Below are 25,136 nucleotides of genomic sequence, written 5' to 3' on the forward strand. Positions count from 1 at the left end.
GTCGACCGTCGACTCGTCGCCGTACGAGTTCTCGAGGTTGAGGAGCGCGACCCACACGTTGAGCTTCTCCTGCTTCCTCGCGGAAGTGGATCGACTTGAGCGCCCGGCGGCCGATCTCGCGCGCCTTGTCGAGCTGCGACAGGCCGACGAAGAATGGCGATGTACTGGATCCACAGGTACGACGAGTTGGGCGAACCGAGGAGCAGGCGCTCAAAGTCGGCGACCGACGTCGGCGCATGGGGGGGGGGGGGCGGTGCGGGCGCGAGAGAGGGGAAGCGGCCACGGGACAGGTTTGCGGGTTGCTCGAAGGTGCTTGATGAGAGTGTTGGAGTAGATCGAGCGGGCAAGCAGGTCTGCCCAGCGTGTGTGCAGCGAGGGGAGGAGGAGACGGGGCAAGGCTCTCGTCCCCGCTCGGCGTGCACCTCGACCACACCGCCGCACCCTCTCGTGCGAGCATCTTGCTGCTCTCGAGAGCACCCATGAACCGCCCTTACTCGCACCAAGACCCGTCGCCGGAGCGCACGGGCGAGTGGGACTCTCCCTCGTCTCGCACTCGTCCCAACTCGCCAGCTCGCCACCGCGACCAGGGCACGCAGCTCGTGCACAGGAGCAGCCAGCCAGTCGTACTCTCTACCCTCAAGCAGGAGGTCCTCCCCGTGCGCCCCACCTTTCTCCCCTCTCCTTCTCCTCCTCCTCCTCCTCCCTCTGACCTCATCCCCTCCCTCTCGACACCACGGCGTTGCAGGAAGACGAGTACCTCGCGCACCTGTCGAGCATCATCCAGCGCGACTTCTTTCCCCATCTGCGCACCCTCGAGCAGCGCAACGACGTCCTCGACGCCTTCGACAGCCGCGACCCGCACCGCATCGAGGCCTCGGTCCGCGCCCTGCGAGACCACCACGCGACCCCGACACCGCGCAGGAGGGCCCGCGAGGGAGCGACGCCGTACTCGACCCGCGAGTCAGCAAGGGGCGACCTCACGCCCACCTTTTTCGACCGCACGCCCCTCACGTCCTTCTCGGGCGCCACCCCTTCCTCGACCGCCACCTCGTCGCGCCGGCGCCGCGCCCCTCCTCCCCCTCCCCGAGTCGACCCGCACATCTCGCTCGACGCGTTCCAAGCGCGCTACACGTCGCAGGACAACGCCTCGTTCCAGGACCTCCTCGCGTCCGACAACGCCCAGCGCCGCACGACCCACGCCTGGGCGTTTGACGCCGAGGGGCGCGCCAACGCGCGCGCCGTCCGCGGCCGACAGGCCCGAGAGCGCCTCGTCGACGTCACGAGGCGCATGGTGGACGCGTCCGGGGACGGGAGCGTGCGGCTCGTCGAGGGTCCGGCGGGAAGGCCGGGCGAGAGGCGCCTCGTCGTGGATGGCGGCGTCGAGGTCGGCAAGGGGGAACGCCTCCTCGTGACGGGGCGGGACGAGGCAGAGCGGCTCCTCATCACGGACGGGGCGGACAAGGGCAAGGGGCGGGAGCGCGAGGGCGAGGGCGACGAGGGCGCGCTCGTCGTCGGGCGCGTCGACGAGTCGGCGCGCCAGTTTGTCGACTACGACAAGGCGACGGCCGATGAGGAGGACGATGCGCGACCCGTCGATGCGCGAGAGCTCCAGGTGCAGAGCGCCGCTTGGCCGTTCAAGGTGCGCCCCGCTCTTCCTCTCTCTCTCGCTCTCACGGTCCCCCTTTCTCGGCGCACCCGGTCGCTCACCTGCTCTACACGCACCCGCCGCAGACCCGCAACTCGTTCATGTTCCCGCCCGACGCCGACCGCTCGAACCCCTCCTCCCTCACCGGCCCTCCTTCGGCGCGCACCGCCACCGCCGCCGCCGCCTCTTCATCCTCCTCGACCGCGTCCTCGCGCGCGCCGCCCATCCTCATCGGCGAGCCCAAAGGCGTGCGGCACGCGGCGACGCGCCTCGAGGCGCTCGAGCGAGGCTCGGGCGCAGGGTCGTCGTCGGCGAGGTCGAGCTTTGGTGGCGGCGGCGAGGGCGCGAGCGAGGCGAGTTTGAGCCCGAGTCGGAGCAGGATTGGGGCGGCTATCGCGGGCACACCTTGTGCGTCTCGCGCTCTCGTTCTCTCCCCCTCGCTTTCCCTGGCCCTTTTCTTCTCTCCGCCTCTCTCCCCCCTCCTCTCTCTCTCTCGCTCCCTCTTCCCCGTCCAAACTGACGAGCGTTCCGGCCCGCCTGCCCGCCCGCCAGACCCGTCCGCACCCCAAACCGCGACCCCTCGCGTCGGCGGCTTCTCGTTCGTCGACGCGCTCCCGACGCTCCCGTCGGCCGCGCTCCCGCCCCACGCACTCCAGGAGCTCATGACGTGGGGCACGATCGAGGCGACGCCGGTCGTGCTGCGCGCGGCCGAGGCCGACGCGGCGGGCGCGGCGGCGGGGGGTGGAGGGGGAGGGGGAGGGAGCATGGGCGGGCCGGGCGCGGTGGGCCCGTTCAGGGTCAGGGAGGCAGACAGGAGGGAGGAGCTCGCGCACCGCATGGCGCGCAGGGCCAAGCGCAGCCTCGCCGAGAGCGGCGGGCCGAGCCCGAGGGGCGGCCTCGCGCTCGGCGGCGGCGGGCTCCTCCGGCGCTCGGCCGTCGAGGCGTCGGTCCGCGGTGGCGGGAGCAGCACGCCCGGCGGTGGCGGCGGGGGCAGAGGAGGAGGCGGCACGCCGAGCGCCTCGGCGCGCGCCGATGCCCTGTCGCCGGCCGCGCGGTCGCTCCTCGGCCGGACCAAGCCTGGCCGGGCGCTCGAGGCGGGCCTGGGGCGCACCGAGGCGTGGCGCGAGAAGGAGAGGAGCGCAAGATGATCGATAGATCGCGGCAGAGGGCGAGGGAGGTCGAGAGTCGCGAGAGGCTCAGGAGGGAGAGGTGGTCTGTGCGTCGGCGGTTTCTCTGTCTCTCTCTTCGGCGGCGAGGGTGCGCTCTCAGGCAGGGTGCCCGACGCCGTCGTAGAACTGGTTGAACGGACCGCACTGACCCAAGCACGCTCTGCTCGCAGCCGTCGCCGTCCGTCCAACTCGGCTTCGACCCCGACCTTCCCGACCGTCGATGATGCCCCTTCCCCTCACCGCCCTACACCCTCGTCCTGCTTCACCTTGCACCTCGCCGCCACCTGCACCTGGCTCTCGCCCCGCCCGTCGCGTCGCCATTCATGGCCACGAGCGCAGCCGCACGCACCCTCCCCCGTCGCGCTCGCACCCCGCCGGTCGTCCGAGGTCGACGACCGAGAACGAGGCCTGCAATATCGCCGTCGCCTCTCCTATCGAGCGCCATTGATCGTGTTGCGCGTCGAGCGAGGTGCGAGAGGGGCGGAGATGCGGGCCATTCGAGCGGGCTGTCCGGCTCTCGTCGTCGCGGCTCGAGCTTCTTCGCTCGCCTCCTTTCTTTGCCTCTCGCTCGTCTCGAGCTTCTCTCTCTCTCTCTCTCTCTCTCTCTCTCTCTCTTCCTCCATCCTCCACCTCTCGCTCGGCTCGAGCTCGACGCGATGCGCGGCCTTCTCGCGTTCCTCGCCTCCTCGAGCGCGCTCGTCGGCCTTGCTGTCGCCTCTCTCGATCACTCGACCGTCTCGGTGCACCGCCTCGACCGTCGCGCCGGTACCACCGCCCTCAAGTGCAAGAACGGGTGCGTTGTCCTCTCTTCCCTCGCACACCTCTCTGCGCGAGTCTGACGTTCCTCCTCCCCTCAGCTTCACGCTCGACACGACCAAGACGCAGTGCATCTGCCGTCCGCCCAAGCTCCTCAACGTCGACCGCACCAAGTGCCTCGACAGCTGCTCGAGCGGGTCATACCCGGCAGGCGACAACACGTGCGCCAAGTGCCCGACCGCGTTCGCCAAGTGCTCGAGCGCGACCGTCGCGACTGGATGGTTCGCTCTTTCTCCCTCTTCTCGCCTCACGTCAGAGAAGCATCCCTGATGGACCTTGTCCCCCTGCAGCGCCAACGGCTCGTTCCTGAGCGCCGGGACGTGCGTCAAGACCTGCCCTGTCGGAACTTGGGCCGACGACGCGCCCACCAGTGCGTCCCTCGCCTCCTCCTCCCTCTGCCCTTCCTCGATGTCCGACTGACTCCCTCGCGAGCGCAGAGAACCGCTGCCGCAAGTGCGCAGACCCTCGTGCGGCATCGTGCTCGGACCGAGGTGCGACCTCGACTGCTTGGTGCGCTCCCTCTCTCCTCGTCTGTCATCCTCTCTGCCTCGGACTGACACTCGATGCTCCCGCAGCTCGACTGGGTACCTCCTCAACGGCAAGTGCCTTGCCCTCACCGAGATCCCGAGCGGGTACTACGCCGACCAAGAGAGTGCGTCCCTCCTTTTCCTCCCTCTTCCGTGACGGATCCTGACCTTCCCTCTTTCACAGCTCATGTCGCCGAGAAGTGCGACGCCGAGGTCACGTCCTGCAAGTGTCGCGGCGTCGGCTGCGCGCTCTCGTGGTGCGTCTCGTCGAGCGACCTTCTCAAGTGGCGCACGAGCCTGACCTTCCCTCTTTTTCTCTCGCCGCAGCGGCAAGAACAAGAAGAAGGACCAGTACCTCCTCACGCCCAAGGGCACGTGCGACATGCACTGCCCCAAGTCGTGGTACGGCCACAAGGCGCTCGGCGTCTGCCTCGCGTGCGACTCGAGCACTCTCACCTGCGACCAGGGCGGCGCCATGACCTGGTCCGCTCCCTTTTTCCTCTCCTCTCGCCTTCAGCTCGTCAGGACTGACGGCTTGGGAACTCGACCGCAGCGCAAAGGACAGCGCCGGGACGCAGCTCTACCTCACGCCGACGAGGAAGTGCGTCCTCTCGTGGAAGGGCCCGCCTGGCTACTACGCCGACGACGGTGCGCCCCCTTCTCTCTCACCTTGCTCGTCTGTGCCCCCTGACGAGCCGGCGCCTACAGACTCGAACTCGTTCAAGGCGTGCCCGAACGGCGCGACGACCTGTGCCGGGCCCGACGACTGCGATACTTTGAGCTGGTCCGTCCCTCGCCCTCGTCCTCTCGCCTCTCGAGCGCACTCTGACGTGCTCTGTGTGCAGCTCGGAGTACGACGACGCCAACGAGCCGCTGTTCTTCCGATCGTGCTCCCAGCAGAGGAAGCGGGCCGTGCGCGGCGGCGGCTCGTGCGTGCGCTCGAACGGCTGTGGCGAGGGCCTGTTCGCCGATTTCTGTGCGTCCTCACCTCTCTCTCGACGTCGTCGGACTTGACTCACGCCCGAACCTCTGCGCGCAGCGAGTCGTACGTGCCTCCCGTGCGCTTCGGGCGTCAAGACGTGCGCGGGCCGAGGCGAGAACCAAGCTACGTCGTGCCAGTCGGGCCTGTACCTCGCGCCCAACGGCGTCTGCGGCGGCTCGTTCTACTGCGCTCGAGTCGGCGCCTTCTGGCCTGATCCCGGTGCGCCCTCGCGACCGCTCCCCCTCCTCCTTTCCCTCTCGAGGCTGACTCTTGCCCCGAGCAGATCTTGGCCTCTGCCGTGCGTGCGACCCTGGTGTCCTCGCTTGCACCGGCAACGGCGAGGGAGCGGCGACGGCATGGTGAGTCGGCCCCGCTCTTCCCTTTCGAGGAATCGCCCCTCACCGGCTCGGCCTCCCTGCAGCGGCTTCGACGCCAACGGCTCGCAGATCTACCTCAACGAGGGCTCCTGCATCCCGAGTGCTGCCTGTCCGGCTGGTACTTTCGCCGATCAAGGTGCGTCCCTCGCCCCTTTCTCTGGACCTGACCGAGTCGACCTTCCCAAGTTGACCTCTCTCGTCGCAGACGGCAATACGTGCGCCTCTTGCGTCGCTCGCTTCGGCGAGGACACGGCGACCTGTACGGCCGACGAGGTCATGTCCTGCACGACCGGCGTGCGCCTAAACGGCGTGTGCGTCGAGAGCTGCCCAGCCGAGGTCACGGTCCTCGTCGGTGCGCCTCTCTTTCCCTTCTCCTTGATGGTCCGTCTTTCAAGAACGGGCTGACATCCTTCGTCGGCACCGCAGGAGACGAGTGCCTCGTGTGCAGCGACCACTTCCCGGGCTCGTCCACGTGCGACGCCGCCGGACCGACGAGCTGGTGCGTCTCTCCTTCTCTCTTCTTTGTCCGTCTCCTTCCTCCACGAGTGTCGACTGACTATCACCCTCGTCTACAGCGCTCGAGACGACGACAGCGCGACGCTGTACCTGAGCAACGGCCGCTGGTGAGCTCTTCCCCCTCTTCCCTTTCCCATCGACGACGGCCCACGAGCCCCCCTTCTCGTGCAGCGTCACCGCCGACAAGTGCTCGAGTGGGACCTACGGCAACGACGGTGCGCTCCTCTTTCGCCCCGCCTGCCTCAGTCGGCCCGTCACTGACCCTTCGTCCCTCGCAGGAACGGGCTCGTGCGAGTCGTGCTCGGCTTTCGGCTCTCTCGCCGAGACGTGCGACTGGCAAGGCGCTCTCTCGTGCATCGGCAACAGCATCTTGTACGAGCGTGGCTGCTTCGAGGAGTGCCCAGTCGGCACCGTTCGTGACGGTGCGCGCTCGTTCCCCTTTTCTGCGCCCTCGTCCCGAGGGCCCGGACCTGACTCTCGCCTCGCCCTCGCCTGCAGGATCGACCTGTCGTATGTGTCCCGCCGTCGGCGACAGCTGCGACCTCGCGACGGCTCAAAGATGGTGCGTCACCGTCTCTCTCTCTCGTCGAGCTCTGCAGCCTCGTCCAGGCCTGATGTCGAGCTCCTCCTGCAGCGGCCTCCTTCTCGACGTCTCGACGTCGACTTGCGTCGCTTCGTGCCGCCTCTTGGCCGACACCGTCAACTCGGCGTCCTACGAATCGTGTGCGTCCCTGCCCGTCTCCTCGCGCTCGCTCTCGCCGCGACTGACCTCGTTTGACTCGATGTGCAGCCGGCACGTGCAAGTCGTGCGGCGGTCTCGAGGTCCTTCTGTGCAGCGCAGACGGTGCCCAGCTGTGTCGTGCGCCCTACGTGATCGCGACTGGCGGCACAAGGTGCATCACGGCGCAGGAGTGCATCGACGACACGCCTCGCTCGTTCCCTCAATACGGCCCTGGCTGGTGGGGCACCGACGACCGGTACGGGACGTGCCAACAGTGCCCGTCGTTCGGCTACCGCACGCCGGACAAGACGGGCTGCGTGTACTGAGCCTCGTCCCTTCCCTCTCCTCCTCGCGCTCTCTTTCCTCTTTCTTTTCTCTTTGTCGCGCTCCCGGGGCCTTCTCTCTCGTCTTGGAATACAGCCCCCGAGTTCGGCTGCAGCGAGGCCTCGTTCGGCGAGCGGTCGAGAAAGTCGCGTGAGCGAGCTGGGCGCAGTTGCGATCGAGGTTGCGCGTGGCAGCGGTTCGAGACTTGCGATCGAGCCTCCGCTGCGGAATTCCATTCGCTCGCTGTCGCCCAGACCTCCCAAATCATCGGTCCCGCGCGCACGCCGAGCGTCGTACATTGCGATTGTTCGTCCCGCACACCTCGGGGAAACGAGAGAGCAGGTGAGCTCCGAGGCCGCCGCCGCTTCGGCTCGTGTTTTGCCTCTCGCTCCTCCCCTCGCACGTCCAGCGCTCGCCTCTCTGCAGCTACCGACGCACTGCACGCTGTCAGCGACGATGCGCCCCTTTTCGACCCTGTTCGCCGTCACGCTCGCGACCCTCGTCGCTGCCGGGTCCGCAGCGCCGGCGTCGTGCCCGCCTCGCCGGTACCTCAACGAAGGTGCGTCCCGCTCGTCTCCTACCCTCAGCGAGGAGCATGACTGACACCCACACGTCGTCGTACAGCGTCCGGCACCTGTACGCCGTGCCCACCACGAGCCTTGACCTGCTGGAGCTCGACGAGCGCTTTGACCTGGTGCGCCTCGCTCTCCTCCTCTCACGCGCCCGACGACCCTCGACTGACTCGTCTGCACGTCACAGTGAGCGTGGCTACTTCTTGACGGCCGACAGCACCTGCGTGCGCGCCAAGGAGTGCCCGAGCAAGACTTTCGCCGACCGCTCGAGTGCGTCCTCGCGCACCTCGCACCCGCACGGATCCTCTCCCTGACGCCCCCTCCCGCCATCGCAGCGAATGCGTGCACACCGTGCTTCCACGCCGACGCCGCAACCTGCTCCGACGCGAGCCCGACCGGCACGACCTCTTGGTGAGCCAGCCTTTCTGACTTGGCGAGCCTTTCCGCTCGTTCGGCGCCCTGACTCTTCTCCTCCCTCGCAGTGGTTTCAGCGTCGAGGGCACTCAGCTCCACCTGACGGGCGGCAGCTGCGCCGAGGCTCCTTCGTGCGCGAGCGGGTCGTTCCTGAACAAAGGTGCGCTCCTTCTCGCTCCTTGAGCTCGACATCTTGCGGTGTCTGACCCTCTCCCGCGCTACAGACACGAACACTTGCTCATCGTGCGACGTCCTCGAGGGTCAAGCCTCGTGCAGCGTCGAGCTGGCTCGAACTTGGTGGGTCTCGCCGTCCGCCTTGCGCACGTTCCCCCTTCCTCACACTGACCCTTCCCCCTCCCTCTCGCCGCAGTGGCCTCTTTTTCGACGAGCTCTCGTCACAGTGCGTCACTCAGTGCCGAAAATACTCGGACGGCGTCAGCCTGCCCGCAACCTACCTCGACTCGAGCCGTGCGTCCGACCTCGTGTTCTTTTCTCCTCGCTCGCCACACGTACGAGCTCACCCTCCTTCCTCCTCACAGGTCTCGCCTGCAAGTCGTGCGGCTCTCTCGAGATCGACTCGTGCGACAACTTGGGCGCAACCGGCTGCCGAGCCCCGTTCGCCCTCACCTGGTCGTCGGACTGCGTCTCGCGCGAAGCGTGCCACGCCCTCGGCCCAAACTTCTTCGTCTCGTACTTTACCGTGCCGAGGTTCGGCGTCGAGCAGTACGAGACCGGGTTCTGTGCGTCGTGCGGGACGGGCGAGGCCAACGCCGACCGCACGGGCTGCATCGAGTGAGGTGGGCGGCAGCTCTCCCTTGTACTTGTCGTTCCCTGTCGTCCCTCCTTACGGTCTGTATGCTTGATAGTACTGTCTCTGCAACGCGGCGTCGTTGCACCTCCTCAGCTGACGAGAGAAGGCGAGCGGTCGGTTTGACATTCCCCGCGCGCGCTCGAGCCTCTCGTCCGCAGCCTCTTCTCCTCGTCCGAACCTCCCGCTCGCACGAGTGCCATCGCGCTCGCTCTCGCTGCTCCCGGCGCTCGAGAGGCACGGCGACGCTCGACGGACGGCAAGAGCGGCTGACCCGCGGTCCCTTCGTCGTCCGTTGTCCCTCGCGCCCGCCGGAACTCCGCCGCCCTTGGCCAAGCCGCCCTGCGTAAGTGGACGCGCGAAGCTTGCGAGATCTCGTCTGCTGACCTGTCTCGAGGAAGGACGGCGAACGAGGCGCGCGCACCGGGTGCGCCGAGTGAGGGCGCTCGAGCCTCTCGGGCGACGAAATCGCTCCGTTTCGCTCTCTTCCGGCGCAAACTCCCTCTCTCTCCTTCCTCTGCCGCTCTGTGTAGCTTTAGCGGACCTGTAGCTGTACTAGACTCTCAGGAGCCAGCGAGCGACGAGCGCAGAGTGCGTCGCTCCCTCTCGCTCCCTCTCTCTCGCTCTCGAGGCCGGACGAGAGGGAACTGCAAGCGTGCGAGTGTCTATGACAACAAAGAGAGAGAGTGACCAAGCGACCGACCGACCGACAGACAGAGAAAGAAAAGCCCTCACCCAAACGCCCCGAGCGCCGCGAGCTGCGCGACGCGCCTCATCTCGGCCTCCCTCTCCTCCTTCTCCTGCTCCTGCTCCTGCATCTGCTTCTGCGCCACCGCTCCTCCGCCACCGTTGGCCCCGCCCCGGCACCCACACGCACTCGAGCAGTGGCACCCCTCGTCGTCGTCCTCCTCCGCACCGCTCGTCCCTCCTCCCGCCCCCGCCGCGCCGCCGCACGCATCGTCGAGCGGTTCGGCGAGGTACACGGCCGAGCAGTCGGCGCGGAATTGAGGACGAGGCCCTCCTTGGTCACCGAGGCCGAGCGCGAGCGCGAGCGCGGCGGCGGCGTCCTCGAAGGACTCGCTCGCCGGCGCCGGCGGGGCGGGCGCGGTGCCGGCGGCAAAGGTGGTGGTGGTGGGGTCGCCGAGCTCGAGGTCGAGGAGTGCGGGGTAGAGCGTGCGGAGCGAGGGGAGGGGCGTGGTGGTGCCAGGCGAGGTCGAGTTCGGGGTCGAGGTCGAGGTCGAGGTGAGGAAGGGGTCGGCCGACGACGAGGACGTGGACGAGGGGAGCGCGGCGCCGTGCGCCCACAGCGAGGGGAGCTCGATGCCCGACATGGGCGGCGCGGTCATGCCACCGCCACTCGAGCCGCAGCACGACTTGTGCGGCCCTCGCCCCTCCTCCTGCGCCTCGTCCCTCCCGCAGCACCCTCCCCCTCCCCCTCCCTCACCCGCCACGCGCACCCTCTTGCCCCCCACCTCGCACCCCCTCCCACTCCCACACCTGCACCCGCCTCCGCCACACGCGCCTGCCCTCGGCCGCTTGCGCGAGTGCGGGTCGTGCACGGCGCACCCGACGCACGCGCACGTCGGGCCGCAGAAGCACGCGTGGGTGCCGTGCGTCGCGGGGAGGAGGAAGAGGGCGTCCGACGGGGTCGTTGCTGTTGTTGAGGGAGGAGGAGGAGGAAGAGGCGCGGTGGTGGGAGGGAAGGCGAGGTGCGAGGAGGAGCCCGGCGAGGGCGTCGAGACGGGGATGTCGCGCGAAAAGTCGATGGCGGGCGGCACAGGGTCGTGGAAGTAGTCGCCGCCGCCGTCGTCGTCGTCGTTGGTGATGGTGCGCGACGACGAGCAGCACCCGCCGCCGGCGCTGGACGAGGTCGACGCGACGGGCGCCGCCTCGTCGCCCGGGAACGGCTTGGGCGCCGAGCGCTTGACGACCGAGCAGCAGGTGCACTTGCCGCCGCGGAGGCAGTTGCACGGGTTGAGGAGACGCGTCACTGCGTGAGAGGAGCGTGTCAGCTGGTGTCGAGAGGGCGACGGCGGCGAGAGAGGGAGGGAGAGCGAGGGGGCTCACCTCCAGAGGGCTCGGTCGTCGTGAAGCTGCTGCTGCCGCCCTCAGGCTCGGGCGTCGAGACGGCGTCGACGAGGCCGTTCGGGAGCAGGCGCGGCGAGGCTTTCTCTGCGGCGCGGGAGGAGCAGGCGGTCAGGTCGGGCGCGGCAAGAGGCGGCAAGGAAGGAGGGGACGCACGCTCGGCGTCGCGTGCGGCGCAGTCACAGCGACCGTGGACCGACTTGGTCTTGCGCAGTTGGCGACAGTGGGTGCACTGCGAGGTCGGGCGGCCCTTTTCTGTGGGCGCGAGAGGAGGGTGATCAGCTCTCGTCAGAGGGAGGAGGTCGGAGGGAGGAGGGAGGAGGGACGCACTCTTGATCTCGGTGAGCGGGCGGGCCGTGTGAGTGCACTTTGAACTGCGGTGACCCTTTATGCACTGCTGGCATGCGTACTTTGTGCCGTCGATGAGGACCATGGTGGTGAGGCGGTGCCGGCTCAACGAGGACGGGGTGCGGCAGGTCGGGAGCTGGTCAGGGCGGTGTGCCGAGGTGCAGTGAGCCTGATCGAGGCCCTAGCTGGGGCCAGCAGTGCACCCGGGCGACGAGGTGGAGAGGTGAGAGGGGGTCCGGCCCTCGTCGAGATGAGGACGAGGCTCTCTGACCCCCCTGCTAGAGCCTGCGAATCGAGTGGTGCATGCTCCTGCACCGCTACGCTCTGCCCACCACCCGCCTCTTCCTCTCGACCGCGCTGCGCCCTTCGTCGTCGCGCTCCTTCCCCGCCCCACCGTCCCTCCTCCGCGCATCGTCCACCATGACCGCCACCCCCTGGGACCCAAAGTCGACGCCGTACCCGCACACTCGCCGTGCCGACACTGTCGAAACGTTCAAGAGCGCAACCCGCGGCGACGTCGCCGTTCCCGACCCGTACTCGTGGTTGCACCAGCCCGACTCTGCCGAGACGACCGCCTGGGTCCAACAGCAGACCGAGTTCACCAACCAGTACCTCGAACAGTTCAAGGACGCCAAGCGCTTCAAAGAAGAGCTCACCAAGAACTGGGACTACCCGCGCTGTCCGTCTCCTCCGCCTTTCCTCCCTCGCGGTCGGGCCGCGACACTGACTCCTGCCTCCCCCCTCGACACAGTCTCGTGCCCGGCGCTCAAGGGCGACGGCAACTACTACTTCACGTATAACAGCGGCCTCCAACCGGTCCGTCCCCTCTCGCTCTTGCCTCCCTGCCCGGGAGCGTCGAAACTCACCGCCTCTCTCGACGCGCGCAGCAACCCTCGATCTACCGCTTCCCCAAGGGCCAGGAGCTCACGCCTCCCAAGGCGGGCGAGGTCGGCGGCGAGCTCTTCTTCGACGTGCGTCCCGTTCTTCCTCTTTCTCTCGCCGCCCTCGCAGGCCCAGACTCACCCCTCGTCGTGCGCAGCCCAACCTCCTGTCGACCGACGGCTCGGTGTCGCGTGCGACGAGCGCCTTTTCCGAGGACGGCAAGTACTTTGCCTACGCCCTCTCGCGATCTGTGCGTCGGCCTCGTCCCCCTCTCTCTCTCGCGCACGCGCCCCGTCCCTCCTCACTCACCCTCTCTCTCCCCCGCCCACAGGGCTCGGACTGGAACACGATCTACGTCCGACCGACCTCTGCGCCGCACGACCCGTCGCAGCAAATCGGCGCCGACGCGGGCCGGCTCGAGCCCGACGTCCTGCGCTTTGTCAAGTTCAGCGGGATCGGGTGGTCGCGCGACTCGCTCGGCTTCTTCTACCAGCGCTTCCCCGAGCGGGCAGGGCACGGCAAGGACACGGACGACAAGGCCGGCACCGAGACGGACAAGGACGTCGACGCCGCCGTGTACTACCACCGCGTCGGGACGAGCCAGAGCGACGACGTGCTCGTGTACAAGGACGACAAGAACCGCGAGTGGATGTTTAGCGCCGACATGACCGAGGAGTGCGTCCTCCTCTCCCTACTTTTCCGTCGTCGTCGTCGTCGTCGCCGCGCGCGAGCACGCACGAGCCTGACCCCTTCTCGCTCCCGGACCCCCCCGCCCCCCCCTCCTCGCAGCGGCCGCTACATCGTCCTGACCCAGTCGCGCGACACGGCGCGCTCCAACCTCCTGTGGATCGCCGACCTCGAGGCGCCCGAGAACAAGGGCCGCGACCTCGGCAACGGCCTCGAGTGGACCAAAGTCGTTGACGAGTGGGGCAGCTCGTGGTCGGACGTCGCCAACGATGGGTCCAAGTTGTGCGTCGGCTTCGTTTCTCTCTCTGTCTCTCTCGTGCGCGTGCGCCTTGCTCGAGGGCGTTGCACGTCACCGACTGGAAGAGAAACGAGCCGGACTCTCTTTCGGGCCCTCGGACTAACTCGCCCCTCCTCCCTCGCCCTCGCCCTCGCCAAACAGCTACTTCTACACCAACGCGCACGACTCGCCCAACTACAAGGTCGTGACGTACGACCTCGCGCACCCCTCGCAGGGCTTCACCGACCTCGTCGCGCACGACCCCACCTCGCCGCTCACGTCGCTCCACATCGGCTGCGACGACCAGCTCGTGCTCCTGTACTCGGTCGACGTCAAGGACGAGCTGTACCTGCACGAGCTCGCGACGGGCAAGCGCGTGAGGCGCCTCGCCGAGAACCTCCTCGGCTCGGTCGACCAGATTGCTGGGCGCCGCAAGGACAAGGACATGTGGTTCAGCATGACGTCGTTCACGAGCCCGGGCACCGTGTACCGGTACGACCTGTCGCGCAAGGGCAAGGGCGCCGAGGGCGCGACCGAGGTGGTGTACCGCGAGGCCAAGGTCGAGGGCATCAAGCCGGACGACTTTGTCAGCGAGCAGGTCTTTTACGAGTCCAAGGACGGGACGCGCGTGCCCATGTTTGTCACGAGGCCCAAGGAGTACGTCCTGCCTCCCTCTCTCTCTGTCGTCGTCGTCGTCGTCGTCGTCGCGCGAGTCGTTCGGGAGGCTCACCCTCTCGCCCTTCCTCCTTCTCTCGTTCTCTCCTACCTGCAGCGTCGAGCGTAACGGCAAAGCCCCCTGTTTGGCGTACGGCTATGGCGGGTTTTCAGCCAGCATGACGCCGTTCTTCTCGCCGTGCGTCCCTCCCTGTCGCGACCTCGCCCTCCTCGCATCCCTCACCCTCTCCCACGTTCCTCCTCCCCACCTCCCTCCCTTCTTCTCTCCACTTGCCTCGTACACGTCCACCGTCGTCGTACATACCCTCTCGAGCCCACCGTCGAGCTCTCGTCGTCGAGCAGGAGCACTGACGACCTGTCGGCGCGCGCAGGGCCCTCCTCACCTGGATCAAGCACTACAAGGGCGTCCTCGCCGTCGCCAACATCCGCGGTGGCGCCGAGTACGGCGAGAACTGGCACCTTGCGGGCACCAAAGAGCGCAAGCAGAACGTGTTTGACGACTTTCAGTGGGCGGCCAAGTACCTCGTGTCGGAGGGGTTCGCCGCCAAGGGCAAGGTCGCCATCAGCGGCGGGTCGAACGGCGGCCTGCTCGTCGGCGCGTGCGTCAACCAGGCGCCAGAGCTGTTTGGCGCCGCCATCGCCGACGTCGGCGTGCTCGACATGCTCCGGTTCGACGTGCGTCCCCCCTTTCTCTCCCTCCCCTTCCTTCCTCCTCCTTTCCCTTCACCTCCTTCTACCTCCGCCGTACACTCTCCGTCTCTCGCGACCCCGGGCGACCTCTCTCGAGCAACGGCGCCCCGCCAAGGGCGCAACGCTCGGCGGAAAAGACGTCCTGACGCCGTTCTGCCTTCCCTCGTCCTCCTCGCGCAGCGCTTCACGATCGGGAGTTACTGGACGAGTGACTACGGCGTCCCGAGCGACCCCGAGGCGTTCGACTACCTGTACGCCTACTCGCCGCTGCACAACGTCGACCCGCGCAAGGCGCCGTACCCGCCGACGATGCTCCTCACGGCCGACCACGACGACCGCGTCGTCCCGCTGCACTCGTTCAAGCACGCCGCCGAGCTCCAGTACCAGTTGCCCGACAACCCCAACCCGCTGTTGATCCGGATCGACACCAAGAGCGGACACGGCGCGGGCAAGAGCACCGAGAAGAAGATCGAGGAGGCGGTCGCCAAGTATGGGTTTGTCAGCCAGGCGATGGGCCTCGAGTGGCACGACTAGAGCAGCAGCGGCGGCGGCGGCGAGGGAGGGGCCGGTGCAACGACTTGCGGTCGAGCCTTGTCGAGCGGGTCCGTGCGAGATCTCGGAAAGCGACTCGAGCGAGCGAGCGTCTTCTCCTTTCTCCTCCTCTTTCTCTCGCTCTCGCTCTCGCTTTCACTGTCAACAGTGACACAGCTCGCCGAGAGGGAGGAAGTGCGAGTACTCGAGTTGCGAGGGGGTTACGAGCGGGAAGGGGAGGATCTACAACTGCTTGCTCGCGCTGCGGTACTGCGCCGCCGTGACGGTCGTCGGCCTGCGCATGAGGCGGAAAAACATGAATGCGGTCGCGAGCGAGAGGGCGAACCTGTGTCGCGGAGGAGGAGGCGAGGGCGGGCGCGAGGAGAGAAGGAGGGAGAGAGGGGGTCAGGTCGGGGCTGGTCGAGAGGAGAGAGAGAGGGAGGGAAGGGAGAGACGCACCAGGTACCAGCGTAGGTGAGGTGCATGTTGCGCAGCTCGATGTTGGCCGCACGACCGACGGGCACGCCCTCGCGGATAAAGAGCTCGACCTTGCCCGGGTTGTCCTCTGCGCGGCGGCAACGAGCGGGTCAGTGCGTCGCTCTCGGTCAGCGGCGAGAGAGAGAGAGCAGGGACGCACCGTAGATCTGGTCGACGAGGACGGGCTCGGCGCCGGTGAAGCGCGCAATCTCGGCAATGTCGGAGAAGGTCCACTGGCCCTTTTCGGGCTCGTTGACGGTCGTGAACGAGTTGCGCGGCTCCTGCTCGCGCAGCATGCCGACGAGGGCGACGGGCTCGTTGGTCTGTGTGTCGCGAGAGAGTCAGGGCTCGCCGCCGTACGCGAGGATGAGAGAGAGGGGAAACGCACGAGGCTCGCTGGTCGGCTCTCTGCCTCCTTGTACTCGCGCTTGACGAACCCGCGGTTGACGATGATCGTGTCCTGGCCCTCGCCTCGCACGAGCGGCGTAAAGACGTGGTACCCGAGCTGGCCGTCGCGCGTCTTTGGGCCCAACTCGATCGAGTGCTCGTGGTCGAGCGTGCCCGTGACGAACACCTTGCGCCAGGCAAACTCGGGGATGGCGGCCGTGCTGCGCGACGGGGTAGAGTCAGCTCTTTTCGCTCGGTGGGCAGAGGAGAGAGAGCTGGACGCACTCGATGCGCGCAGGGAGGCGGACCGGGTCCTGGTGGAGCTTGCGGTCGAGCTGGTCGATGAGGTCGAGCTTCCACTGGAGGCGCTTGACCTGCCAGCAGCCGAGGCCAAAGGTGAAGATGGGCATGAGGCCGACGAGGAGCAGGAACGGCCTGGCGCGCAACCGGTCGCGCGCCGTCTGCGAGAACGGGACCGAGGAGGCATGGCGGACGGTGTGCGGGAAGGCCGGGGCGAGCTGCGGGATCGAGGTGGGTCAGTACCTGAGGCTTCAGAGAGAGTACAGACACGGCGGCGCACCTGCAACGAGGGCCCTGTTCGCCAGAGAGCGGCGGATGGCGAGGTGGGCGGTGCAGCGGAAGGTTGAGGGCGGACGCTCGCGCGCAGGCTGGCGCGCGCGGTCGATGTAAAGAGGCTCATGGTGTGCGGCAGTGTGCTCGTGCGCAGATCGAGCGTGGGCGTGGGTGTGGCGAGGGTCAGTCTCTGCTCGCTCTCGCCGCCGCTCTCGTCCTCATCATCTCGCGACGGTCGCCTCGACAACGCGCGCTCAGAATGGGCCGGGACGAGCTGTGTCTCCATCGAGAGCTACTCTGCTCGAGAGTCGTGCTACACACGAGCCTTGCGGCGTGGTTGCGCTGGGCGGCCTCCTCCTCACTTCTCCCTCCTCCCTCCTCGCGCTCCGTCACGGTCCACCGACTCGGCCGTCGACCACCTCGGCGCCCGCACCTCGTCTGGAGCCGGCTGCGCGACAGCCCGCTCGTGCAACCAGCGTGCGCTCGAGCGTTGCGCCTGCAGCAGCCGAGCGAGCGTCGTCGAAAGCTCGAGAGTCTGCAATTGACAGCAGAGCGTGGATGGGTGGGGTCGAGCGGCACTTGCGCTTGCTGTTACGTCTGGCGGGAGAGGCAGAAGCTGGCGAGCGGCAGCTTATCTCGACCTCGTCCCCGCCAAAGCTGCTCGAGTGGACGCCAGCGTCGAAATCCCCCTCCTTTTCCGCGGCTTGCCGCGCACGCGCACACCGAGGTGCAGCGCGAAAGTTTGCGCTCGATCACGAGACACGGTCTCGTCGCCGCGGATTCCGGAATCAAGCTGGCAACTGCGCCGGAGAGGCCGGGTGCTGATCTCGCGCAGAGGCTGCAGTCGGCCTGCGTGTCCCTTGTCAGGCTGCACTGCTGCAGTGCCAAGCGGTCGTGGCCTCCTGCGGCCGTGGCCACTCCCCGCTCTCGCTTTGCCGCGTCCCCAGCCTGGTCGGTTTGCCGTCACGGCTCGCGCCTTGGATTGCGGAGCATCACTCTCTCAATTGTGGAGAGCGAGATAGGGAGCCCGCACACAGAGCGACGTCTGTGTGCGGCGTCGCTGTACGCCGTCGCCCAGGCGGCGACAGAGAGCGGCCGACCGAGAGCGACAGAGAGCGGCCGACCGAGAGCGACAGCTTCTCACGCGCGCGCGGACCCTCAACCTGGGACCCGCCAGAGATCACGCGCAACCTGCATCGCACGGCCGGGAGCTCTCGACAAGTGACACGCCCGCTTTCCCACTCGCTTCCGGGAGGACGTGCAAGGCACACCGCCGCCCTTTCGAGGCCCAAACGCACACGTCCCCCCTATTTGAGAAGGTCGAGACGCACCGGCGTCCGTGGGGTGCTTGGCGCGCCAAGCCGCGCCCGCATGTGAGGTTTTCACGATATGCAAAGAGCGGGGCCGCCTCGCCTCAACACTGATCCCCCTCCTCCCTTCTCTCCCGCCACACCTCGCACTCTCTCTGTCTCTCCCTCTACCTTCCCCGACACCCACCCGCTCTATCGGTCGTCGATATGTCGTTCGACCACGAGAAGGGATCGCAGAACTCCAAGGACGGGCACTTCGTCACGACGGAGACGACCGCCGCCCCGGCGCTGTACGACCCGTCGAAGGAGTCGCTCGCGACCCGTCTCGGCGTCAACTTCGAGTCGTTCAAGCGCGCTCCTGGCTCGACTGGGTGCGTCCGGCGTCGCCGCTGTTTCCCCCTCGTCCTCCTCCCGTCCTCCCTTGCCCACTCGAGACGGTCGGCTGACCCTCCCGCGAATGCAGCGGTCTCGCCCTCGAGGGCGGCAGCGTCGACCCGCTCAAGGCGCACGACAACCCGCTCCTGCAGCAGAAGATGAAGCCGCGCCACCTGCAGATGATTGCCGTCGGCGGCTCGATCGGCACTGGTCTCTTCATCGGTTCCGGCCAGGCGTTGCGCAACGGCGGTCCGGCGGGCATCCTCATCGCGTGGGCCATCATCGGCGTCATGCTCATCAACGTTACCCAGGCCCTCGGCGAGATGTGCATCCTGTACCCGGTCTCGGGCGGTTTCTACACGCTCGCCGTCCGCTTCCTCGACCCCGGCATGGGTATGGCTCTCGGTGCGTCCACCTCTCTCTCTCGCACTCTCTCCCTCGACGAGCCCGCACTGACTCGAGCTCGTCGCGGTGCGCAGGCTGGAACTACTTTGCGCAGTGGGCCGTCGTCCTTCCTCTCGAGATTACCGCCGCCGGCATCACCGTCCAGTACTGGGAAGGCGCACAACAAGTACCTATCGCAGCCTGGATCACGATCGTGCGTCCCGCTCTCTCAGTCTCGGTCGACTCGAGCCGTCCTGACGCTCTCCCTCGTCGACCTTCTCAACTTGCTCCCGACGACCTCCCTCTCGCAGTTCTGGTTCGCCATCATCGCCATTAACGTGTTCGGCACGCTCGGCTACGCCGAGGAGGAGTTCTGGTCCTCGTGCCTCAAGCTCGCCGTCGTCGTCATCTTCATCATCATCGGCATCGTCTTGAACGTTGGCGGCGGCAAGGGCTTGTACAGTGAGTACGTCGGTGGCCGCTACTGGCAGGACCCGGGCGCGTTCGCCAACGGCTTCAAGGGCGTCTGCGCCGTGTTCGTCACGGCCGCCTTCTCGTTCGCCGGTACCGAGCTCGTCGGCCTCGCCGCGACCGAGACGCCCAACCCGCGCAAGACGCTTCCGTCGGCCGTCAAGAACACCTTCTGGCGTATCGTGCGTCCCTCTCGCTACCCTCGACGACGTCCTGCGGCGCCCTGACCCTCTTCTCGCGACAGACCCTCATCTACATGACCTCCCTGTGCATCATCGGCCTCAACCTCCCGTTCAACCAGGAGCGTCTCCTCGGTGGCAGCGACGGTGCGGGCACGTCGCCGTTCGTCATCATGGCCAACCTCGCCGGCCTGAACGGTCTCGACCACCTCGTGCGTCCCTCGCTCTTTCCTCCTCCTCCGTCTCGACGAGCAGGCCCTGACCCTCTCTCTCTCTCCCTCGCGACAGATCAACATCACGATCTGCATCTCGGTCCTCTCGATCGGCCTGTCGTGCGTCTACGCCGGCTCGCGCGTCCTCACCGCCATGGCCGAGACCGGCTTTGCGCCCAAGGTCTTTACCTACGTCGACAAGTCGGGTCGCCCACTGTGGTCGGTCATCCTCGTCCTCATGTTTGGCCCGATCGCGTACGTCAACGTCGTGTCGGCCGGCGACACCGTCTTTAACTGGCTCCTCGCCCTCTCGGGCCTGTCGACCCTGTTCACGTGGGGCTCGATCTGCATGTGCCACATCCGCTTCCGCAAGGCGTGGAGGGTCCAGGGCCACCACGTCGACGAGCTCCCGTACCGCGCCATCGGCGGGGTCGTCGGCTCGTGGATCGGCTTCATCCTCGTGTGCCTCGTCCTCATGTGCGTCTTCCTCTCTCTTCCTCTCTGCCTCCTCTCCTCTGCTGACCCTCCCCACGTGCAGCGCCAACTTCTACATCGCGATCTTCCCGCTCGGCGGTGCTCCCGAGGACCCTGGCGCGCGTGCCGAGGCGTTCTTCCTCTCGTACCTCGTGCGTCGCCGCCTTTTTTCGTCCTTTGTCGCGCCGAACTGACACCTTTCCCGCCCTTTTCCTCCTCTCGCAGGCTGCCCCGGTCTTCCTCGCCTTCTGGCTCGGCTGCTTCCTCATCAAGCGCACGACGCCGCTCAAGGCGCACCAGATCGACCTCGACGTGCGTGCCCTCTCTCTCTCTCGTTCCCTCTCTCGGCCCCGAGCGAGATCCTGACCTCGTTCCTCTTCCCCTCGCAGACTGGCCGCAAGGCTTGGTTCACGGCCGAGGAGATGAACCAGTACCGCGCCGAGCGTCGTGCCGCGCCGTTCTACATCCGGATGTACCGGATCCTCTTCTCGTCCTGATCGCGCTTCGTGTCCTCCTGGTGTCCCCCATGCCTCCCCTTCCCTCCTCTCGCATTCGCAACACGAGGCGAAAAGGCTGGGCGTCGGCGGCGGGCGCTGCGTGGCCAGTCGACGGGTTGTGTCTCCACTCTATCTCTCTCTCTCTCTCTCTTTTCCCTAGCAGTACTTCTCGCAACGCGGTTCTCTTGTCACGAGCGTCCACCTGTGCCCTGTGCCCGTGGAAGTCGGAGCTTGAGAGAGCCCGAGCAAAGAGAGGCCCGAGCGGCGGGGCTCATTTGCGAAGGTCGACTCGGAGGGCCTCGGGCCCTTGGCGACCGCAGCTCTCTCAGCACAGCTACCTCGCGCCGGAAGAAGCTCATCGGGAGACAGCGTAGACGAAAACACGTTGCAACGCCCGCTCCCGCTAAACTCGAGCCCCGTCCTGCTCCTTCTCGTGCTCGAGCCTCCTCTCCTCACTCGCCCAGACCTCGGCCACCACATCGCGCTCGTCGTCGCCCTCGTGGTGGTGCGTTTGCGCCTGGACGTGCTTGGCGAGCCACGGGTACGCGCTCAAGTCGCCGTCGAGGAGCCACCAAAGCGGGACGAGGGCGATCATGGCTGATCCAATGAGGACCGAGGCGGCGATGAACGAGTTGACGTAGCGGGGCGCGTAGTCGGCTGCGCGGGAGCGAAAAGGATCAGTCAGCCAGGGGTGTTCGAGAGGCAGGCGAGCAAGGGAGAGAAAGAGGAAGGGTGCGCTCACAGCGGAAGAGCTGGGGGCCGAGCAGGCCAGACAGCTGCGCGCTCGCGTTGTGCAGGCCTGTAACGAGTACATCAGGACCTTTCGGACGTCGACATGAGAGAGAGAGAGAGAGAGAGAGGGGTGGGGAGGGAGCTCACCGATCCCAAGAGCGGCTCCTGCGGTCCCTCGCAGCGCCTGGATCCGGCGCGGCCACAGGCACGGGTAGATGACGCCCGCAGCGCTCGTAACGAGTACGACAGCGACGTATCGACCTCCTGGCGCGTCGACCTTGAGGAGGAGGATGTAGCCGACGATGACGAGCGTGAACACTGTGCGCGGGAGGGAGGTCAGCTCGGCTCGAGGGCGACGAGGGACGAGAACGAGGGAGACGCACTGCCGAGGACGAGCGCAAAGGCGTTGACGAGCTTCCTCCGCAACACCTCGGCGCAGAAGAAGAGGAAGAGGATCGTGAAGGCGGCCGGCGGGAGCTGGAGGAGGTTGGTGGCCGCCGACCCGACAAAGCCCATGTCGCTCACGATCTGCGGCAGAACGAGCGAGATACCGTACCCACCGACGGCCTGTAGGACCCACACGAGCGTGAAGAGGTAGTAGGTCGGGTCCTGGAAGATGGCGAGGCTCTGGCGGCGGTCGAACACCTTGGCCGTCTCGTGCGGCGCAAACTTGTGCAGATGAAGGCTGAGGTGTTCGACCTCGCTCGTCGTGAGCCACTGGGACGTCTGCGAGGTTGAGAAGTCAAGTCGAGTGCGAGAGAAAGGCCGAGAGGGGAGAAACAGCGAGACTCACCGAAGGAAAGTCGGGCAGGACCCAGAACGTCGCAACGCCGAGGACGAGCGGGATGAGGCCCTCGATGATGAAGAGGAACCTCCAGCCATACATGGGTGGCGAGTTGGCAAACGAGATGGCCCAGCTGAGGAAGCCGGACGCGGCGCCGGCCGCCGCACCTGCGGCGTACAGGCCGAGCATGCGCGGCGCGAGCTCGTCCGAGTCGTACCAGAAGCTCCAGTGGTACACGATGCACGGGAAGTAGCCGGCCTCGGCGGCGCCGATGACTGCGGCGCGAAGAAGAAAGAGCGTCAGGTCGGCGAGGCGAGAGGGAAGGAAGGGGTGGGGACCGTGGACGCACGAACTCGACACGTGATGAGGCCGCCGTACGAGGTCACGGCAGCCATGCAGCACATGACGATGGCCCAGGTGCACATGATGCGGCCGCTGCACGCGGGCGAGGAGAAGTCAGCGGCGAGTCGCAGAGGAGCACGACGAGGACGAGGTACGCACATCCATTGAGACGGCGACGTGATGCGGATGAAGTAGGTGCTGACGGGCTCGAACGCCATGTAGGTCGGGTAGAAGACGATGATCACGGTCGCCCACTGCTGCGGCGACAGGCTGCGAGGCGCTCGGCGTCAGCTCGTCGCGCACGAGGCAGGAGGAGAGAGCGAGAGGGTCAAGACGCACTGCAGGACCTGCCGCAACGAATGACCCGTCTCGCTGTTCATGACGCCGGCGTTGCTGATGTTGCCGACGTCGATGCGCATGATGCAGTCTGCGACGACGAGGAGGACGAGGATGAAGGGGAGGAGAAATCTCAGGACTCGCCGAGGCGAGCTGTATGAGAGCGCGAGGACGAGGCCGACGCACAGGTGAGGTAGACCCAGGGGAGGATGCGCCAGTCGATCTTGCGCAGCAGCCGGGCATGCTCGTCGGCAGCGAGAAGGGAGGTCGGCGAGGAGGAGGGCTCGACACCTCGCTTCTCGGCGAGCGACGAAGCGGAGGACATGGCGAGGGCGTAGCTGGAGGTTACGAGCGAAAGCAAGCATCGCCATTTACGGCGAGCGAGCGACGAGGCGGCTCTGTCGGCCGAACGAGCAAGAGGCGAGAGAGGGGGCGCATGTCGCGATGCGACAGCTGTGGCGCAATGCGAGGCGGCTCCCAGGCCATCGAGCCGGCTTGGCTGCGCTCACCCGGCCGGCTTCGACATCTGAGCGAGACGAGGAGGACCAGAGAGATGAAGTTCGCCCGGCTCGCTTTCTCCTCGACCACCACCAGCTGCGTCTGGCTGAGCCAGGAGTGCTATGGCCGCTCGGCAGAGCTCTCTAGCATGTGCTGCAGCTCTCTCCCCCTCACTCTGCCGGGCCACTCGCCCGCGCCCTTCGTGGCGTGCTCGGAACGGCGGGGCACGCTCGCCGTACGCTGCATCTCTCGCCCGCGACGCACAGCCGGCCTGTGCACCATACCTGCTGAGTCTGCAGTCACCCCATCGTGCGCTCCGCTTGTGTGCGAGTCACGCCGGCTCCTCCACCCTCGCCTCGCCTCGCCGCCCGCCGCTCGCCCGACTTCACCGCCGTCTTGGACCAGAACCTCCTCCTTCCTTCGTCGACACTCACGCACACCGACATGTCGACCGTTCCAGCCCTCTCGCCGTATTCCCGCCCGCCTGCTACCAAGGCCCAGCTCGACTACGTCGACCTCGCCTCGCTCGACCTCGCCAAGTTCTCGCAGCCCGGCGGCAAGGAGGAGCTCGTCGCCGAGTTGCGCAAGGCCATCGAGAACGTCGGCTTCTTGTTCGTCACCGGCCACGGCATCGAGGACGACGAGGTCGTGCGCCAGCTCCAGATCGCCGACGCCTTCTTCAAGCAGCCGCTCGAGGTCAAGCGCGAGCACCCGTGCGACTTTGACGTCGGCAAGTACTGGGGCTACCGCGAGCCCAAAGAGACGTACGACTCGGACGCGACCGTCAAGAGCAAGATCGAGATGCTCAACCACCCGAAGGACACGCCTGTCCTCGCCGACGAGCAGCTCCGGTTCGATTTCCTCGCGCCGTACAAGCCCGAGATCTCGGCTTTCTCGCGCAAGGTGCACGAGCGTATCCTCGACCCGCTCCTGCGCCTGTTTGCGCTCCTCCTCGAGCTGCCCGAGGGTTACCTCGCCGAGCCGCACGCGTACGACAAGGCGAGCGACGACCACCTGCGCTACGTGAGCCCGGCCAAGCTCTCTACCCTCTCGACCTCACGAACTGACTCCTCTCGCTCGACCGACACAGATGATCTACGGCGTGCACAGCGCCGACGAGGCGGCCAAGATCGGCAACCAGACGGTCAAGGGCCACACGGACTTTGTGCGTCGACCGTCCCCTCGTCGATGCCTCTCTCGCCCTCGACTGACCTCACCGCTTCGTACAGGGTCTCCTCACGATCCTGTTCCCCCAGATCGTCAACGCCCTGCAGGTGCAGACCGCCCCGGGCGAGTACCGCTGGGTCCCTTTCCTGCCCGGCCACGTCGTCGTCAACACGGCCGAGGTCCTCACCTACATCAGCGCCGGCCACATCAAGTCGACGGTTCACCGCGTCGTGCGCCCGCCGCCCGACCAGGCCGACTATGAGCGCCTCGGGCTCCTGTACTTCTCGAGGGCGGCGAACGACTTTCCCGTCACGACCGTGCCGTCGCCGCTACTCGAGCGCCTGGGCCTGTACGACCCGGAGAAGGCCGACTCGAAGCCGCCGAACGGTCTCGGTGCGTCCTCCTCGTCTCCTCTCTGCCCCCTCGCCCGACCCCGAATCCACCTCAACCACTTTTCCTCCTTCGTCCTTCTCCTCGTCCTGGACCTCGGTCTTCTCCTTTCTCGAGCCACCCTGACACGACTCGTGTCTCTACAGAATGGGGCCGCGCTCGCGTCAAGCACACACACCTGCGCAAGGTCATCGAGCACGACAAGAAGGTCGAGCCGTTCGTCTTTGCCGGCCGCAAGATTGACCTCGACTGTGCGCCCGACTGTCCCTCGACTCTCGATACGTTGTCCTGAACCTCTCCTACGTCTCGCAGATGTCTCGCCGCCTCTGCAGCACGCTGCGCCGACGCCGGCGGTCCTCGCGACCTGAGCCTCGAGGCGGCTCGCGCGGTGTCTTGCGCACCGCCCTCCATTCCTTGCCCTCGCCTTCCTGATTTCTTCTGAGCAATACATACGTGTCAGTGCCCGCGCAAGAGAGCACGAACGGCTTGCGAGAGAGCTAGA

The 25,136-nt window shown here is 67.0% G+C and overlaps 8 protein-coding genes across 8 annotated transcripts; 5 read left to right on the plus strand and 3 right to left on the minus strand.

Moving 5' to 3' along the window:
• Positions 1 to 452: 452 nt before the first annotated feature.
• On the plus strand, positions 453 to 3,177 carry RHOBADRAFT_55978 (uncharacterized protein). Its single transcript, XM_018418113.1, has 5 exons — positions 453 to 656; positions 746 to 1,639; positions 1,732 to 2,053; positions 2,198 to 2,860; positions 2,984 to 3,177. Exons 1-4 carry the CDS (start codon positions 480 to 482, stop codon positions 2,791 to 2,793), a joined length of 1,989 nt encoding a protein of 662 aa, XP_018268189.1. The 5' UTR covers positions 453 to 479; the 3' UTR covers positions 2,794 to 2,860; positions 2,984 to 3,177.
• Positions 3,178 to 7,533: 4,356 nt separating this feature from the next.
• Positions 7,534 to 8,859, plus strand: RHOBADRAFT_46983 (uncharacterized protein; the record flags this gene model as incomplete). The annotated part of the gene is made up of 8 exons (XM_018414899.1): positions 7,534 to 7,636; positions 7,702 to 7,771; positions 7,837 to 7,919; positions 7,985 to 8,060; positions 8,132 to 8,223; positions 8,288 to 8,333; positions 8,434 to 8,531; positions 8,603 to 8,859. 8 exons carry the CDS (start codon positions 7,534 to 7,536, stop codon positions 8,857 to 8,859), a joined length of 825 nt encoding a protein of 274 aa, XP_018268190.1.
• A 743-nt stretch (positions 8,860 to 9,602) lies between these two features.
• Positions 9,603 to 11,389, minus strand: RHOBADRAFT_46984 (uncharacterized protein; the record flags this gene model as incomplete). Its single annotated transcript, XM_018414900.1, has 5 exons — positions 9,603 to 10,227; positions 10,447 to 10,861; positions 10,939 to 11,043; positions 11,113 to 11,211; positions 11,287 to 11,389. 5 exons carry the CDS (start codon positions 11,387 to 11,389, stop codon positions 9,603 to 9,605), a joined length of 1,347 nt encoding a protein of 448 aa, XP_018268191.1.
• A 335-nt stretch (positions 11,390 to 11,724) lies between these two features.
• Positions 11,725 to 15,112, plus strand: RHOBADRAFT_39598 (uncharacterized protein; the record flags this gene model as incomplete). Its single annotated transcript, XM_018413635.1, has 10 exons — positions 11,725 to 11,983; positions 12,056 to 12,120; positions 12,192 to 12,275; positions 12,344 to 12,436; positions 12,518 to 12,861; positions 12,976 to 13,152; positions 13,313 to 13,807; positions 13,923 to 14,003; positions 14,197 to 14,500; positions 14,696 to 15,112. 10 exons carry the CDS (start codon positions 11,725 to 11,727, stop codon positions 15,047 to 15,049), a joined length of 2,256 nt encoding a protein of 751 aa, XP_018268192.1. The 3' UTR covers positions 15,050 to 15,112.
• Positions 15,113 to 15,289: 177 nt separating this feature from the next.
• RHOBADRAFT_46986 (uncharacterized protein) lies at positions 15,290 to 16,610 on the minus strand (the record flags this gene model as incomplete). Its single annotated transcript, XM_018414901.1, has 6 exons — positions 15,290 to 15,392; positions 15,506 to 15,611; positions 15,684 to 15,846; positions 15,912 to 16,131; positions 16,196 to 16,428; positions 16,491 to 16,610. The coding sequence occupies 6 exons, from the start codon at positions 16,608 to 16,610 to the stop codon at positions 15,290 to 15,292; spliced, it is 945 nt and encodes a 314-aa protein (XP_018268193.1).
• Positions 16,611 to 18,314: 1,704 nt separating this feature from the next.
• RHOBADRAFT_39605 (uncharacterized protein) lies at positions 18,315 to 20,578 on the plus strand. Its single transcript, XM_018413636.1, has 8 exons — positions 18,315 to 18,573; positions 18,648 to 18,766; positions 18,864 to 19,205; positions 19,268 to 19,414; positions 19,491 to 19,891; positions 19,953 to 20,040; positions 20,114 to 20,200; positions 20,278 to 20,578. The coding sequence occupies exons 1-8, from the start codon at positions 18,327 to 18,329 to the stop codon at positions 20,383 to 20,385; spliced, it is 1,539 nt and encodes a 512-aa protein (XP_018268194.1). The 5' UTR covers positions 18,315 to 18,326; the 3' UTR covers positions 20,386 to 20,578.
• A 210-nt stretch (positions 20,579 to 20,788) lies between these two features.
• On the minus strand, positions 20,789 to 22,904 carry RHOBADRAFT_55983 (uncharacterized protein; the record flags this gene model as incomplete). The annotated part of the gene is made up of 9 exons (XM_018418114.1): positions 20,789 to 21,042; positions 21,128 to 21,184; positions 21,265 to 21,435; positions 21,501 to 21,843; positions 21,911 to 22,176; positions 22,251 to 22,336; positions 22,403 to 22,513; positions 22,583 to 22,670; positions 22,766 to 22,904. The coding sequence occupies 9 exons, from the start codon at positions 22,902 to 22,904 to the stop codon at positions 20,789 to 20,791; spliced, it is 1,515 nt and encodes a 504-aa protein (XP_018268195.1).
• Positions 22,905 to 23,521: 617 nt separating this feature from the next.
• RHOBADRAFT_32326 (uncharacterized protein) lies at positions 23,522 to 24,926 on the plus strand (the record flags this gene model as incomplete). Its single annotated transcript, XM_018413023.1, has 4 exons — positions 23,522 to 24,100; positions 24,168 to 24,242; positions 24,307 to 24,637; positions 24,781 to 24,926. The coding sequence occupies 4 exons, from the start codon at positions 23,522 to 23,524 to the stop codon at positions 24,924 to 24,926; spliced, it is 1,131 nt and encodes a 376-aa protein (XP_018268196.1).
• Positions 24,927 to 25,136: the final 210 nt, after the last annotated feature.

The sequence above is a fragment of the Rhodotorula graminis genome, assembly GCF_001329695.1.
Source record: "Rhodotorula graminis WP1 unplaced genomic scaffold RHOBAscaffold_16, whole genome shotgun sequence".
Classification (NCBI taxonomy): Eukaryota; Fungi; Basidiomycota; class Microbotryomycetes; order Sporidiobolales; family Sporidiobolaceae; genus Rhodotorula; species Rhodotorula graminis.